Below are 17,128 nucleotides of genomic sequence, written 5' to 3' on the forward strand. Positions count from 1 at the left end.
AATCTTGACCTATGTGCATGAGTTTTTCATAGCATTCCACTTTAAAAAAAAAAAAACTTTATCAAAAACAGTATGGATAAACAAATATGTGGCTGGATTCAGACATACGCATACTTTAGAATAGACCTATAATAATACGTCCCATTGATTCCAATGGGTCTGTTCTTAAGTACATTTGGATCCAGCCTACAGAATTAAATAGAAGATGTAATAATGAAAATGAGGTGAGGAAGAATTGGAAAAAAAGCAAATTAGATTAGGAAAATCAGTAATGTCAACTGTAATGTGGAACCCTCACAAGAGAATCACTTGATTTCAAATGTACAGTGGTACCTCGGGTTACATACGCTTCAGGTTACAGATACTTCAGGTTACAGACTCCACTAACCCAGAAATAGTACCTTGGGTTAAGAACTTTGCTTCAGGATGAGAACAGAAATCGTGCTCCGGCAGCGCGGCAGCAGCGGGAGGCCCCCATTAGGTAAATTGGTGCTTCAGGTTAAGAACGGACCTCTGGAACGAAGTAAGTTTTTAACCCGAGGTACCACTGTACCTGGTCTGTGCAATAATTAAATATTAAGGACTGCAAAGAAGTAATAACATTCGCATTGTTATGTTTCCATATAGACAATGTGCCAAGGAAGATTTCAATTGAATGTTATTGAATGTTCTAGCAGGCCGGGTTTTAAACAGGATGCATTTGTTCCACAGTGTCATCTTCTGTGCAGTTTCTCTCATGCCATATTAATGGTACTTGTGGTCTTGAGTATGTGGTTATATGCCATATAGCGTTTATGTTTAAATTTTGTTAGAGTGGTCCATACTGTGTATGGTGTATAGCCTATTCATTCTTTCACATAACTAATTTCAGTTATTGCTTAGACTCTATACAACTTGAACATCTTTAAAACGGGTTTAGACTAAATATTGCATAAAATTATAAGTAGCTATGAATCATGATGATTGTGTATTGCCTCCAGTGTTGCAGCTACCTTCCCCCTGAGACCAGTTGCTGGGGTACATGGGCAGGAGAGGGCTGTTGCACTGTTGCCCTGCTTGTGTGGTTCCCATAGACCTCTAGTTGGCCACCATAGGAACAGAATTTTGGACAAGGAAGGCCTTTTGTCTTATACAGCAGGGCTCATTTTAGAGTGTGTATACACTATACAGGCAGCTCCCTGTTTATGTGGGGGTTACAATCTGAGGCACCACATGTGTCTGTGAAATAAAGTATGATTGAAACCCATTGAAAAAGCCTGCAAACACCCCGCCATGCTCCCCCGCCCCGCCTCTGTTCTGCCCTCTTAATGACGTTTCAGTGATGTCTTTATGACATTTCTGGGTCACTTCTGGGTTTGGCATGATGTGCACATACACAATTGCACACATATTGAATGCGCATAATCAGGGGGCTGCCTGTACCTTTAAAGCAAATTCGAAGCTCATTCTTTCCCTTGAAGAATTCTGGGCACTGTGGATTATCAAGGGTGCTGGGAATTGCAACTCCATGAGATGTTAACTCCATTGCCCAGAATTCTTTGAGGAGGAAAATGTACTTTAAAAGTGTAGCATGTATGAAGCCTTATATTCTTATGCACAATCAGTTGATTAATTAACTGTTTAGTTTTCAGGGTATTGGGGATGAGTCCAAACTCCCCCCATCCCTAAACTTTCGTGTTTATGGAAACTTTACAGAGCAGCAGGCCACTGTAGCATTTGTAGCCCTCCTACACATGGTTGTTGGCAGTAGGTGGTTGGCAGGCAGATTGCTCTGACAGCCTGGAAGTGGCACAGTATTAGGGCCAAGATCAGACCTGATGCCACCACATCACTACAGTAGGGCCACGTTGGCAGATCACAGATAGACCCAGCCCTGCCCCTGGACAGTCCCATTTGAAGGTGTTCTGGTGGCTGTTGCTAGCGAGGATCCTGTTTGCCTGCATGTTTGGCAGGCAGAAGTGGAAGCTCCTTGCCAGCAGAGTGATGCCAGCAGGGCTGCTGGAGGGACATCTCTACCCCATCCACCCCACCCCCAGACAAAGCGGATCAGGGTGGATTGCTCTTGCCTGTTGACAAACTTTATGCAAATTATGAGGGCCACTTTCCTGTACATGTGATAAGCAAGAGCTTACCACATTAAAATCAAAGAGAAGAGTTCAAGGTTGAACAGGGCAAATCATTCATATTCAAAGAAGAGGGTTTGTAGTGCAGAGAAACAAATGGGATAAAGAACCTAAACTATAGGGAAGGATTAAATATGTTTATGCCATAATTTCTGTGGCCAGCAGCAAGGAAATGAACTTTATTGATTGATTGAGTGTGTGGACACACACACACACACACATTCTGAGGGGTTTGCGAGAAGCAGAAGCCAGTTTCAAAATGTTATTGGGCTGAGTCACATGGCTTCATTAAAGGAAGTACAAAGGATGTAACATGATTCATATTTTGCCTAAGGTGCTATGTCGTCCTGATTTCAGTGTGGTGCAATCTCTTTTGTCTGCTCCAGCACTGAAATGGGAATGGTGCTGTCAGAGTGAGAGAAATTAAGAGAAAGTGTATCTTAAGAAATGTTCCTGTAGTGGTAATAAGGGACAGAACTTTGACTACGTGAAAAAGATAATGCTGATGTTATTTTTAAAAGATTGTGGGGATACAAATAAAAATAGACATAATTCAGCCCACATTCAGAAATATATAGGGCTCTGGAACTTGAGTGGAGTTTGATCAGAGGTTGGAAGGCTTCTATGTAGCAGCTATGATGTCAGCGAACTCTAGATTGACTCAGTCACAGCACAGCTGCCTTAGTAGTGATAAATTTTATTCATTGGTAATGTCTAGGATAGTGGGTGTACCACTTTCACAATTTGGAAAGAAAAGCTGTCTCATCATGAAGTTCTCATCCTCCCTCCTTTGTGTTCAAGATTTCATCCTTAAGAGTCAAAGGTGGAGTCATAAATATGATGCACACCCGCAGAGTAAGCAGTCTCAGGTTTAATTATTATGTTGCGCCATAATAGTTCCCCCCATCATAAAGCCTTTTAGTGAGTACTGACAAAAACATGAAGTGGCAACTTAGGTCAGAAATTGAATTCTGGAATTCTAGCATAGTGTGCATTAAAAGTAGTAGATTTAAAAACAATCTCATCCTGATTCTTTCTCTCTCTTTTCTTTTCAGTGCTGTTTATTTGGTGCGGTATAAAGAAACCAGACAGAGGTTTGCGATGAAGAAGATTAACAAACAGAATCTCATTCTTCGAAACCAGATTCAGCAGGCTTTTGTTGAGCGTGATATCCTGACATTTGCAGAAAATCCATTTGTAGTCAGCATGTACTGTTCCTTTGAAGCTAGACGCCATTTATGCATGGTCATGGAATATGTAGAAGGTACTGTATTGTTCTACATCCAGTGGCATGCGCAGTGTAATACTGGAATATGATAATATTTTTACCTTTCAGATTCCCATTCTTCAGTGTCCACAATGCACACTAGAAATTAGGGATCACAAGAGTGATAGAAGATAAAGCCCACTAATTCATAATGTTCACCTTCTTAAAAGGCGGGGAGCATTATAAGGACTGAGCTGAAATTACTCCCAGATTTTCCTTGTGGCAAACTAGAGAGGTCTTTGGGGGAGTGTGCAAAATGGTTAGGGGTAGTTAGGGGTGATGAGACACTTGGCTTACTATGATGATAGTTCTGTGTTCTTTCCCCCCTTTCCTTTTTTTTTAAGCTGTAGAAGAAAACCAGCAACCACCAGCTTAGGTAGTTGAGTGGGGAGGCTTATGGGGTTGGTGAAGGAATTGGACCATGTTGTACCTAATTACCTGGAAAGCTATGTGGTCTGATTGATTTGTAACTATCTTCAGAAATAACTGAGCTTGTTTTTTGGTTTGGGTGGGCTCGGTTATGAATCAAGCTCCTCAGGAGCATTCACCCGTCAGTACTGTAAGTAGATAAGATAGCTTGCTTACTCACATCCCCCCTCCACGTGTTCTCATGCTTGTGCCAGTGCCAGATGTTCATACTGAAATAGAACTTTTCTTCCTTCTTGTCCGTATTTCTATGAGTGGATTTGCATAAATCCTTTGGTAAAGGACAAATATTAAAAAGAGATACACATACCTAAAATGTTCAACATTAGTTTCTTTAACTAATTTGAATGTATGTAACACAATTAAAAAAAATAGTTTCTTTTTGTGATGTAAAGCGGCAAAAAAGTCCTATTACTATAATAGTTTCTATTATAGTCAACATGTCTGCTCACATGTTGACTGTAATAGAATAGTCTTATGGATACACTGTTCTTAATTATAATTGTGTGTCAAACCGAATCCTGAAACATCTCTTCAGCGTGGAATAAGTTTAATAATACACGTTATATTTCAGGTGGAGATTGTGCTACTTTAATGAAAAATATGGGACCTCTGCCCGTAGACATGGCCAGAATGTATTTTGCAGAGACTGTTCTGGCATTGGAGTATCTCCACAACTATGGAATAGTACACAGGGATTTGAAACCAGATAAGTAAGTATATAGCATGTAACTAACAGTTGCTTGAAACACTAATGATATCGTATATGAAGCCTCTGGGCAAAGTGAAATGAAGTGTAATGTAGTTTGCATGGTTTTCCTTTTCCGTGGTTTATATGTGTACTACTCATTTCATATTACATATTGAATGACTTCCAGGGTTTTATTTTTATTTTAATGGGCTTGTGTCCATGTAATAAAATTTTATTGATAGATAAATTCAGAATATAATCATTTAACTGCTTTGTTTCTTTTTAAAAGAACTGCGAATTTGTTGACTGGTTCTTTTTATTTTTAACTCATTGCAGCAGTGCGTTTCAAGGAGGTATTCCAGTCATAGTCCGTAGCTGAGGGCAACAGTGGTTTATATGCTTTATCCACCATTTGACACTTGTTAAGTATTGCAGTTTCTTCATGTGTCAGATCATGCAAATGTTTGCAGACTCACCTTTGGACAATAATGGTCCAGTTAAGAGGGTTAAAGCTTTTCTCAGGTGTGGATTATTTTAAACAAGAGCTGAATGAAGACACACTGCAGAATTTTCAAAGTTAGCATTTTTAGAGCTGTCTAAAAACCTGCACAAATGTGTTTTGTCACATTCTTGTAGTATGATGGCCACCATCTATGGAGAAACATCTTTATTTAGTTTCCATAGTTTTGGATTTCTTTTTGCTTCCTACTACTAAATGAAGGAAAAATACAAATCCTATTAATTTTTGTTATAGTTACCATAACTTTATAAATGCTTTCTCTCTTCCCCAGTTTATATGCATATTTATTCACCTCTTTGTAGACATCTTCAATTTCTTCTATGATGATTCGAGGCCTATAACTTTATTATTAGATTTAATAAAGCCTAATTACCAGCTCTATTTGCACATTTATTCATGCATAGGGCACTAAGTGTGGCAGCATGAGTGGAGTTGTACTTCTGGCCCTAAGGTTGGTGCCACAAGGCCATCCTGATCTTGATGTGTTGTCTGAAAAGGAAATGAGATTTTGAAATTATACCCATTGGAGAGATCAATCACACTGCTACTTCCATTGAATTATTCTTTATACCTACTAATTGGCTGTGCTATTATGGGACCGTGACATTCTCACTAGCAGTACTCCGGAAAGAGAGTCTAAGACCCCACATAACACTGTATCCCTTGCCAGTTGTCATATCCATTTGCTGGCTTTATTCCAACAAATTTCATGATATACTGTGACTGTAATGTGAGTTTAAATTTATGTGTTACAGCGAAAACATTATGCTGTTACAGCAGTGAAGTAGAAAGTAATAGTAATCTGCTATCATTCTCATTTGCAGTTTACTGGTAACTTCCATGGGGCATATAAAGTTAACAGATTTTGGACTATCTAAGGTTGGCCTCATGAGTATGACCACTAATCTTTATGAGGGTCACATTGAGAAGGATGCTAGAGAATTTCTGGATAAACAGGTAAGATATGTGTCATTCCTTTTGTATTTGCAGAACACTTTAGAAACTAGATGAGTTGTGCAAATTGTGTAGGTGCTTTTTTATTTCTATAGTGTTGTTACAAATCCATATGTAAGAGTTACCTTTACTGTTCTAGACTTTCCCTCCTTCAATTATGGTCTATTAATAAGATGAATGATCTAATTGTGAGCAAGTGAGATTGTAAGAGAGACAAATGGAAAGTTGTTTTTATAAAGAATTCAGGAGTCTCAGCAGAGTACTTGTGGAACTCATGATGCATTGCACAATCAAGGGTGCTAAAAATCCTAGCTATGGCCCATTTCCCTTTAAGCATGCCTCATTACCATTTGCCCACAATCTGTTCACTGTAAGAGTTACTTAAGGTAAATCCATTGCAGTTTTCATGTTATAATAAGGAGCCAATTGTGCTTAGTATAAATATATGTAATTTACTGTGACTTCACATTAGCAAACAACATATATGAAGTATTTTTTCATGCTTTTAGTTGAGATCTGAATTGCAGTTGAATTTTGTATTTAGTTGCTTGAGTACTTTCATCAGAAAAGTTGAAATATATGCAGCCAAAAAGAAAGTCATGACAAAATTTTTAATTCTCCATATGTTTCTTTTAACACATTGATTGCAATCAACTTACAGTTTTATGCACAGAAATATAATTCAGGTTTGCTTTTCTTCTCTCACGTTTAGGTCTGTGGCACACCAGAATATATTGCTCCAGAAGTAATTCTAAGACAGGGCTATGGCAAGCCAGTGGACTGGTGGTCTATGGGAATTATTCTTTATGAGTTTCTTGTTGGGTGTGTTCCTTTTTTTGGTGATACCCCGGAGGAGCTATTTGGACAAGTAATCAGCGGTAAATATCAGAAAAGTTGAATTATTATCCTTAAAACCATCCTCTCTAAGAATTGCCTCTTGGGTCAATGTTCAGTCAGGCCTTTGTGGGACAGGGGAGCTTTCAGGAAAAATGACATATATTTCAGTGTAAGAACCACTTAAATCCATATTGCGTACTAACATATTTGCCACAATTAAAAACGTAATAGTCTATATAATGCCCCAGAATTACAATACTGGTATGTGAACTTGTGAAACAGAGCAGGACTGAATTCAGCGAATATCATTATAATTTGATATTACTACAGTGCTTACATTTAATATTTCTATAATGCTTAATATGTAGGAAGCACTTTACAGTATATAAAAATTCAGAGCAATTTTCGTCAGCAGTCTGTCAGTCTAAGGCACGAAATGATCAAAGAAATAGAAAGAGGAAGGAACAAAAAGAAGAGTATCAGTGCTGGTGAGCAAGAATATGATCAGGAAAAAAATTAGAAGAGTCATACTAGAAAAGGAAGAGGGAAATGTTTTTTAAAAGGAAAAGAGAGTTAGTCACAAAGAAGAGGATAAATACTTTAATCAGAAAGGAACTATTATCTGGATAGTTAATACTTCTGGAGCTAGCACTGTCTTTTCAGCCATTAATTTTAAAAATCAGCAAAAAAAAAGGTTGATATGTACTTAATTTGCATAAATGGGAAAATGCCTAAGGGCACAATGCAATAAATTAACAGAAATGTAATAAAACCCTAAAACAAATGTCTCCCAAATAATAAATAATGGGGAAAAGAAGGATTCAAATGCAGTTCACAGATTGTTAATGATTTCACTAGTGGCCGTTACAGTATAATGTTATTTCTGTAACAGCTGTTCTTCTTTCATTTAAAATTCAATAACCTTTTAGATCTTAACCTGCAGGCCGGCCCTAAGTATTGTTTTGCAGCTTGTGGCAAAACTAAATGATAATTAAACAGTATCTATCTCTATCCTACCTGCTGTTCCCTTATATTTTCCAGATGCAAAACATGTAGATGGCCACAGTTTATGCCAAATGCTTACTAGAATGACATTTCTGTTACTAGTTGTTTCCTGATCCATTCTATAAAATATAATGAAAAGGTACACTAGTGAAGTGAACAGGGGAGGGGAGGCTGCAATTATGTCTATGTTCTATTAAATCTTCCAGCTAGGCATGCTTGTAATCTAATGAAATAGATTTGTTGGTTGCCTACAGTAAATAACCTACCGTATTTTTCGCCCTATAGGACGCACTTTTTCCCCTCCAAAAATGAAGGGGAAATCTGTGTGTGTCCTATGGGGCGAATGCAGGCTTTCGCTGAAGCCTGGAGAGCGAGAGCGGTAGGTGGGCACCGACCCCTCTCGCTCTCCAGGCTTCAGGAAGCTCTCCGCAAGCCTCACGTGCCCGGCAGGAGGTCTCGCGTGCCCGGCGGGAAGCCTCGCGCCCGGCGGGTGCGCGAGGCTTGGGGCGGCAGCCTGCAGCCTGCAGCCCAAAGCAGGGGGTCAGCTGCTGACCCTACCCCCTGCTTCGGGCACATGTCCACAAGCCTCGCACGCCCGGCGGGAGGTCCCGCTGGGCGCGCGAGGCTTGGGGCGGCAGCCTGTTCTGGGGGCTGGGGTCGGGGGAAACTCAGGCTTCCCCCGCGCCAGCCCCCACGCCTGGGGGGAAAATAATTTTTTCCCCTTTATTTCCCTCCCCCCCCAAAAAACTAGGTGCGTCCTATGGGGCGGTGCATCCTATGGGGTGAAAAATACGGTATTTATACAATACATTAGCTGTTTATAGATTAAAAAACATACTGTTTTTTTGGACCTAAGTTCAAAAAAGAGGGAATCAAATGTTTAATTAAAACAAGCAGAAGTTGTTTTTGATCCCTGAGGCAGCAACAATTTTCATATTTTGTTTTTCAGAATGCATTTAAATAGCATTTAAAAAGATGTAGGCAGGAAAAATAAAATACTGTCATGCTTTCATTGTGTTTATCTTATGTGCATTTGTACATTTGGGTGCATGCAAATGATATTATGTAATAAAGTAATAAGCTGGAGAAGGACATTCCAATAGCTTCAGTTAACTAAAAATAAATTGGACGCTTCAGTATTTTAGCAGACGTTGCAGAGACTGAAAATGTGCATCTTATTCTAGGTTAAAATTCTTGTTGAAATCAAACTCTAGTTAACAATTGCACCAGTAGGGGAAATAAATGTATGAGGAGACGAAGCTGAGACGAAAAAATGGTCAGTTGTTTTACCATGGTTAAGGGATACTACACTTTCCATACTGTGTATTTTAATACTAAATAAATATTAATTTTTTAAAAAACTTGTAGTAAAGTATAATTAATACCTGGTTACAAGTTTCAATTCAAAGAATTGGCATTGCTTAGGAAGTAATTTTCCCCCCTGGTGCATTTCTTCTGTGCAATGAGATTCTTTACAAGTTTCTCCCTAAGGGAAAGGAAGACTATATCTGTCAGATTCTCTTGAGTTCAGAGAATGTGTCTTTGCCATAGCTTCTTATTTAACACCCCTCCCTCCTTTTTCTACTGCTTTTCATACCACATTCTGTGCCTGTGCATTGGAGTGGATTTACCTCATTACAAAACATAAATGCAAAAAAGTTAGTTAAAAACTATGGTTTATTCCACCACAAAATCGCTTTTTGCATGATAGATGTCTTCAGCATATGTTTAGATCTATAGGCAACCATATTTGACAGGGTTCAAATATCAGGTCTTCCAAATATGGGCTTCCTCAGAAGGCTTGGGTTTGTGTTTAAATCTCCTTCAACCAAGTTGAAAAAATCTCTTTTGCTTTTCACTCTGAGTAAAAGCATTTCTGTGTAAATCCACCTAGGTAAAATTCAGCACGTGGTCCATCATAGTTGTGATGTTTAATCTAGCCCTTCTGGAGAATACCGCAATTACCGTATTTTCCGCTCTATAAGACGCACCAGACTATAAGACGCACCTAGTTTTTGGAGGAGGAAAACAAGAAAAAAAATATTCTGAATCTCAGAAGCCAGAACAGCAAGAGGGATCGCTGCACAGTGAAAGCAGCGATCCCTCTTGCTGTTCTGGCTTCTGGGATAGCTGCGCAGCCTGCATTCGCCCCATAAGACGCACACACATTTCCCCTCACTTTTTAGGAGGGAAAAAGTGAGTCTTATAGAGCAAAAAATACGGTAAGTTATGACCTTTGCCATAGGACCTAGTCTTGCATCTTGACTATAGTTTGCAAGTTGTATGACTATTTCCCCTGGGTGTCAGGCTGTTACATAGGTAAACATCACCACCTACTGTCCAAGGCAGGAAATGTTCAGAGCCAAGGAGTATGTAGCTATTTCCTGTCGTCATCCAGTCCATTTCCTGCCTTTGTTCAAGGTGAATTAAGTTCTACATCAGCTGCAGCTTCTGGATCAACCCCACTGCAGTAATCCAGCCATGAGATTGCCAATGCATGGACCACTGTGATCAAACTATTCTGATACAGGAATGTCCATAGTTGTCTTAACAACCAAAGTTAGCATACGACACTCCTAGTCACTGTGGACACCCGTCTAGTGGCAGAGCTAGAACTAGAAGCACCCCCAAAATCCACTTCTGTCCCTTCAAAGAGAGCACAACTCTATCCAGGGCAGGCAACTTACCAACTTCCTGGTCCCGCCCACCCTCCATTTTGCAAAGATTCAGACTCAGTTTATTAGTTCTCATCCAGTCCACCACTGCATCCAAACACTGGCTAATGGTCTTCTCAGCCAGATTCAGATGTTACTGAGAATTGGGTATCAACAGCATACTGATGACACCTTGCTCCAAAATACCTAATGGCAACTCCCAGTGGCTTAATGTAGATGTTAAATACCCTGCTTAAAAGCCATGGGATTGAGAAGTATGCTGTGTTATGAAACTATCCCTGGAGATGACACCAGAACCACTGCAGAACAGTGGCCCCAATACCCATCACCTGTAGATGAGCCTACAAAACATGGCTTGATGGGACATTGGAAACCTCACTTGGAACACCATCAATCCTGGCATCTAGCTTGCTGTGAAGGTAACCAACTTTGTCCTCAAAGCAATGCACAGAGGGACCCTCAGGTGTCTCAGGCTCCGTCTACCAATATAGGTGTCAGTAGGCTATGGACCGCTCTGAAGAGCTCTGCTAACCGATTTATCAAGGATGTGATGGAAGCAGCAAAGTGAGCCTTCTTTGCTGTGTTCGCTTCCACATAGTAGGCAGGATTATGTGCTCTAGCACCTGTTTGGTCATCTTTGCAGTGAGACTTCTGGCACCTGCACATTAGCCATCGCCTAAACTGTTTCATTACTTACAGCTTCCCAGTATACCAGGGTGACAAACATGCTCCACAGGGGCTCAGGCATGATTATATCTACAGCCTTCTGAGCCTCACAATTCCATTGGCCTCAACAGGATTGCCAGTTCTATCCACCAAAAAATCCCCCAGAGCATTCAGGAATCCATTGAAATCCATAAGTCTCCAGGGGTGAACCATAATAGTGGGTCTTCCATCTCTACAGAGGGAAGTTGGTACTATTATCCCAACCCCACCAGGAAGTGGCCTGATCATGACTAGGGTGTCACAGAAACCCTTCCTATTTCCAGACCATCAGCTTTGTCACCAGGGGCAAAAAAACAAGTTGTCCTGCGCTATGGGTCAGGGTTGGTGACCACTTGAGACAGCCCCATGGTTGTCATGGAGGCCATGAGGGCCAGAGCCAGACCAGCAAAAGCAGCCTCCGTATGGATGTTTAAATCCCCTGGGACAATACTCCTAGTGTTCTCCAATGTGTCACCAGAGGCTGCTTGCATTAGCTCTGTTAGGGAGACTACTGGGCAACAGCATTGCCAGTCTCTCTCTCTCTGGTTTGACACCAAGTGTCAAACCAAAGGCCAGCTCCCGAATGAAGATGTCTCCTGGTAAGCATAGCCGAAGACCAGTGAACCACAGCAACACCCCCACCTTGATCATTGAGGCTGCGCTTATGCTGCACCAAGTTATGCTGAATAGATGTCACAAGTCAATGTTGAATGATAGAATGTTAAAAAAGATTGACAATTTGTATCTATCTCTCTGCTAGATGAGATCAACTGGCCAGAAAAAGATGAAGCACCACCTCCGGATGCCCAGGAACTGATTACTTTGCTTCTGAGACAAAACCCCTTGGAGAGATTGGGAACAGGTTAGAAAGCATGGTTTTTACACTCATGTTTACCAAGATAATAGAAATAGTATCTTCTTGGCTTGTTTTGGGCCTTTTATCTTGCTCTTTTTGACTAAGTGAATGCATTATGAACATTTATTACAAAGGCAACATCTAGTTTTGTTTCACTGGTAATATTTTAAGGAAGCAGTCATTTGACCAGACTCCACAGTGTACTGTTCCTGTTGTGCTTTTTCAACATATTTTGATGAATACTGAGACTGCTTTTCACACACTAAACATATTTTCTTAAGGAAAATGCCAGTGACAGCACTTCTGCAACCTGAGATCATAATGCCTGCAAAGAGTCAAATGTGGGTTTGTATAGACAATGCTGTTTCACAATCTCATCACAATCTATTAATAGATCCCCAGTTCTTCCAGTTCTGAAAGTGTATTTTTTTAAAATTATTATTAATTTTAATTGAAAGTTCAAAAAATTCATAACCATACGTGCACCAAACATGGTGAGGCGCAAACAAAAAAGAAACTGAACCCATGCAGAAGGAAAAACAAAGGGGGGACGGACCCAAAACTGTATGTTTGTGATGAAAGCAACTACTCCTATTAAATATCCTGGTGCTTGTGATGATGGAGTGGACACATATCCACCCTGTGGGTATTTCACTAAAGTTTCTGCTTCAGGCATTGGAAGACATGCTACTGGGTCTGAAATAAATGATCTGCGGAAACAACTGAAACAATCAGCAGTGGGATTCTGGAAGTCTTTTCTGTCACTGAAAATGTATCTGATCTATGTGCTTTGTGTCTCGTTTGGCTACTCACTCCGTCCACCTCTCTCATACATACAGAAGAAGCCATACATAACCCCATGCCTGAACTCTGTAGTGATATACAAACCAAAAGGCACAGGTGGGACCATTTCTTCACAAGGGGGACCATAGTACTACTCTCCTGGCTGTATAATGCATCTTGGCACCCATAGCACATTGACTGAGCTGTACCAAACTTTAAGGAAACCCATACACCTCCCACTACTATACAGAGGCAGTGTCTAGTAATTGCACTTCAGCAGAGAGCCCAGACTGGCTGGGTCCTCTTCTATAACATATCAAAGTTTACATCATGGTTAATGAATATAGAATGCCATTTTCATGTGCCACAGTTAACGCTGTCAAAACAATTATCTCAGTAGATGCTAGTGTGAGTGACTGAACTTTTCTTTTGACTAATACAAAGAAAAGGCTTGAGTTTGAGTCACATAATGCTTTCTTATCCTCTTCATTCAGTGCAATTCTTTTGCAGAAGCAAAAAACAGGAGAAATTGAAGGAGATAAAAGGAAAGGGGTGATGAATACAGCTATGTCTTTTGTACTGTGGTCTGGCTGTAATTTGTGCTCCAGTTTTTCATAGAGAGATTGATAATGTGCTGGTAATAGCAGTGCTGGTTGCCTTGGTTTGTGATAAAGTTGTGCGTATAAAGAGAGACTGAAAAGTGTTTCTTTGAATGACAGTATTATGCATTTAGAGAATGTGCATTTGAGTTGGAGGTGAAAATTTGACAGTCACAATTTTTGGTGAGTCTAGATTGTTTGACATTTGGAATGCTGTGCAAAAGTGACTTTAAAAAATTGGGAAATAATATTGTTTTGGAAATTAATGCATTTGGCATTTGCCTAAAACCAGTTGTCAGATTTTGGTAAACTTCTGACCTTCACTGTTATTCTAGATCAGAGGTTCTCAAACTCTGGTCCATGGCCCACTAGTAGTCCATGAGATTCCTTCTGGTGGTCTGCAGCGTATCTGTGGATTTGGTTCTTTTTATTGTTATTATTTATGCCCCCCCCCAAAAAAAAATTACAAGCATACATTGGTTTCCAAAGCACTTGTAAATTACATTTTTGACAAGTAAAACAATAACAAGAACCCATTAACCCTCCCCTTCCCTCCCCCCTAAACACTCAGGTAGCCAATCAGGACCAGGTTCACAATATAAAAACAGAGGATGAAAAACACAAAAGGCATAAAAAGAATAAAAAACCAATAACCCCCCCCCCCAAGGTCTTCTTAGAAAGTCAATCTATAACTGTTATGTAGTGTCTGTATTTGTGATTGAAGAAAAGAGACGGCACCTTCACCATATAAAATATTCATATAACTTTTAATTGTATTTTTATTGCTTCTTTTAAAATAAAAAGAAACGAAAGAAGCAATAAAGTACAATTAAAAAACATACAGCATCTAGCACAGCACATTACAATTGATAAAACGGGGGGGGGGGAGAACCATTGTGTTTATCATTAATTACCCACCAGCAATTTTCATGTCTGTAAGAAAAAAAGTTTGCAAACTACTGTTCTAGATACTATGCAAAATACTGTACCTGTTGAGTGCAGAAACACCAAAGAATTGGCTAACCAGTTCAACCCATTATATATAATTCAGCTCCCTTTCCCCTCTCCATTGCATATTGGCCCAAATCGTCCCATCAGTGTACAATTACCAAAAAATTAATAAATTGTTTTTAAGGAAAAGGATAGCCTTTTAAACAGGGAATAAAGTTTAAAATATAGACAACAAAATGAACATCAAATAAAAATGCAAGATCCCCAATGTTTATTTCCCAGTGTGTTGTTAATATTATTTCATATGACATAGTGGGTGTTTTTATTTTTTTCGATATCACAGACATTGTGTTGCTTCTAACTTACCTGAGCTCAGGCTATCCCCTGAAGAATATGAAAACGTAGTTCACAAAAGTAATTAAACAGTTGGTAATATTCACAGACTATTTTTTCAATATTAAAACAAATGGCTCAAGTTTCTAATGTATTCTTACTGGTTTGTTTAATGCTTTGCTTCTGTGTCAAAGTAAATACCGGTTCTGGTGTACATTTTACCTACTTAAGATGGACTGGGAAGCAGGCTCAAGTTTTTGTAGTTTGTTTTCTAAAGACAGATTAATCCAAGATAATCATTTAAAAATGACAACATGGCAACCGTTTTAGAAATAAATGGTATTATTATGTTAAAATAAATATGACTGAATAATTTATTTGTAGAATTAATCCAGACAGGCTTCTCTTGCTCCCCCAGGTGGTGCTTATGAGGTGAAACAGCACCCGTTCTTCCAAAACTTAGATTGGAATAGTTTGCTGAGACAGAAGGCAGAATTCATTCCTCAGCTGGAATCTGAAGATGACACAAGCTACTTTGACAGTATGTTTCATTTTCTACAAAAGCGATAATTTTAATTCTGTTTTACTGTACTAGAAGTTGACTGTATTAACAAAAATAAAACTGTCCTTCAGTTAGTTTTCAAACTACAGTAATTCTGACAGATTGTCCTATATTTTATAGCTCGCTCTGAGAAATACCACCACATGGAAACTGAAGAAGAGGATGATACAAATGATGAAGATTTTAATTTGGAGATTAGGCAGTTTTCCTCATGTTCGCATCGATTTTCAAAAGTAAGCATTTGCATGTACCATAAGATATACCAAATTTGTGGTGAGTGTAATGCATGAGAAAACAAGAAAAGTGTAGTGGTGAATTATTGAGAGGCATTTTTGGCACGTCCATTGAAGGGTTTTTAAAAAATGATCTTCCTGTAAATACTACTACTGTTAATTTATTATGGTTTACTTTACTAGGGCTGTTTGAGAAAATATCCAAATTATTGGATATTAAGTAAATATATTAGCATTGTGCATTTCAGTTCCTTTTAACAAATACAAAAATGGTCACACTCCATAGCAAACCCTAAGCTTTCTTCCATTGTACCCAGCCAGGTGATTTATCAAAAGATAATAAGCGTCCCCCCATTCTGCACCTGTATCTTGCTCCTTTGTGAGTTTATCATGTTTCCATATGATGAGTATGTGAGATCAAAAGAGGAAAGTAACTAAAAGCATTACTCCTGGATTTTTAAAGTGAGAAAGTAATGAAGGAGAGACCCCGTACAAAAATAGTAAAAGCTAATATTTAGGTCTTAGTTCAGTTTTAACTTTTATAAAATAAGTTTCAGCAGTTTTGAGCATAATTATTGCAGTATTGAATATATAAAGATGAATATTCTGGGTGGTTTAACTTAAGTTATTCCATAGTATAGCACTAAGGGCTAAGGTGAAACTGTGAAGCTCCCTTGTTATTTTTGCTATTGGATGTTGCATGCTGTTCTATTTATAGTATTGGAATGTGTTTTTCTCTATGTTACTATGTTTGCTATTGTTTTGTTATGTTGTTATGTAAATGTGGGTATGTTATTGTTTTGCTGTCTTATAATGAAATTGTTTTGTAGTGTGTGTTTGAAATGTATCCCTGTTTCTTGGTTGCAAGCCTCTAGAAGCATATTTCTGTGCATAGAAAAATAGTATACAAATAAAGTGAATGAATGAGTACGTAAGCATACAGTGAGGGGGATAAGTATTTGATCCCCTGCTAAATTTGCCCATTGAGTTTGTGAGTTAAGTTGATGCCAAAGAGCTCAATTTTGGTCTCATCTGACCACAACAGTTTCACCCAGTTCTCCTCTGGGTCATTCAGATGTGCATTGGCAAACTGCAGATGGGCCTGTATATGTGCTGTCTTGAGCAAGGGGACCTTGCGGGCTCTGCAAGATCACAGTCCTTCACGGTGTAGTGTGTTACCAACTGTTTTCATGGTGACTATGGTCCCCTTCATGGATCACTGCCTTGCCGTGGCGAAGGGGCTTGAATAACTCAGAGAAGCTATGAGCTATGCCGTGCAGGGCCACCCAAGATGGACAGGTCATAGTGGAGAGTTTTGAGCAAATGTGATCCACCTGGAGCAGTAACCGGCAAACCACTCCAGTATCCCTGCCAAGAAAACTCCATGGACAAAGACAACAGGCATATAAAAGTTATGACGCTGGAAGATGAGCCCCTCAGGTCGGAAGGCGTCCAACATGCTACTGAGGAAGAGCGGAGGACAAGTACAAGTAGATTCAGAGCTGATGAAGCGGCTGGGCCAAAGCCGAAAGGACGCTCAGTTGTGGATATGCCTGGAAGCAAAAGGAAAGTCCAGTGCTGTAAAGAAAAATATTGCATAGGAACCTG

At 39.4% G+C, this 17,128-nt stretch overlaps 1 protein-coding gene across 11 annotated transcripts in view; it reads left to right on the forward strand.

Annotated features, from left to right (window-relative positions):
* Positions 1–17,128, forward strand: part of MAST4 (microtubule associated serine/threonine kinase family member 4) — a gene marked incomplete at its 5' end in the record, with an annotated part of 211,650 nt that overhangs the window by 171,131 nt on the left and 23,391 nt on the right. For all 11 annotated transcript variants that reach the window (XM_082191834.1, XM_082191838.1, XM_082191837.1 and 8 more), the window contains 7 exons: positions 3,179–3,387; positions 4,391–4,529; positions 5,852–5,984; positions 6,694–6,859; positions 11,964–12,065; positions 15,144–15,266; positions 15,408–15,520. In XM_082191834.1, coding sequence (XP_082047960.1) covers positions 3,179–3,387; positions 4,391–4,529; positions 5,852–5,984; positions 6,694–6,859; positions 11,964–12,065; positions 15,144–15,266; positions 15,408–15,520 — 985 coding nt within the window. The remainder of the gene's footprint in view (positions 1–3,178; positions 3,388–4,390; positions 4,530–5,851; positions 5,985–6,693; positions 6,860–11,963; positions 12,066–15,143; positions 15,267–15,407; positions 15,521–17,128) is intronic.

Source organism: Podarcis vaucheri (assembly GCF_965113315.1).
Source record: "Podarcis vaucheri genome assembly, chromosome: 11".
NCBI classification, from domain to species: domain Eukaryota; kingdom Metazoa; phylum Chordata; class Lepidosauria; order Squamata; family Lacertidae; genus Podarcis; species Podarcis vaucheri.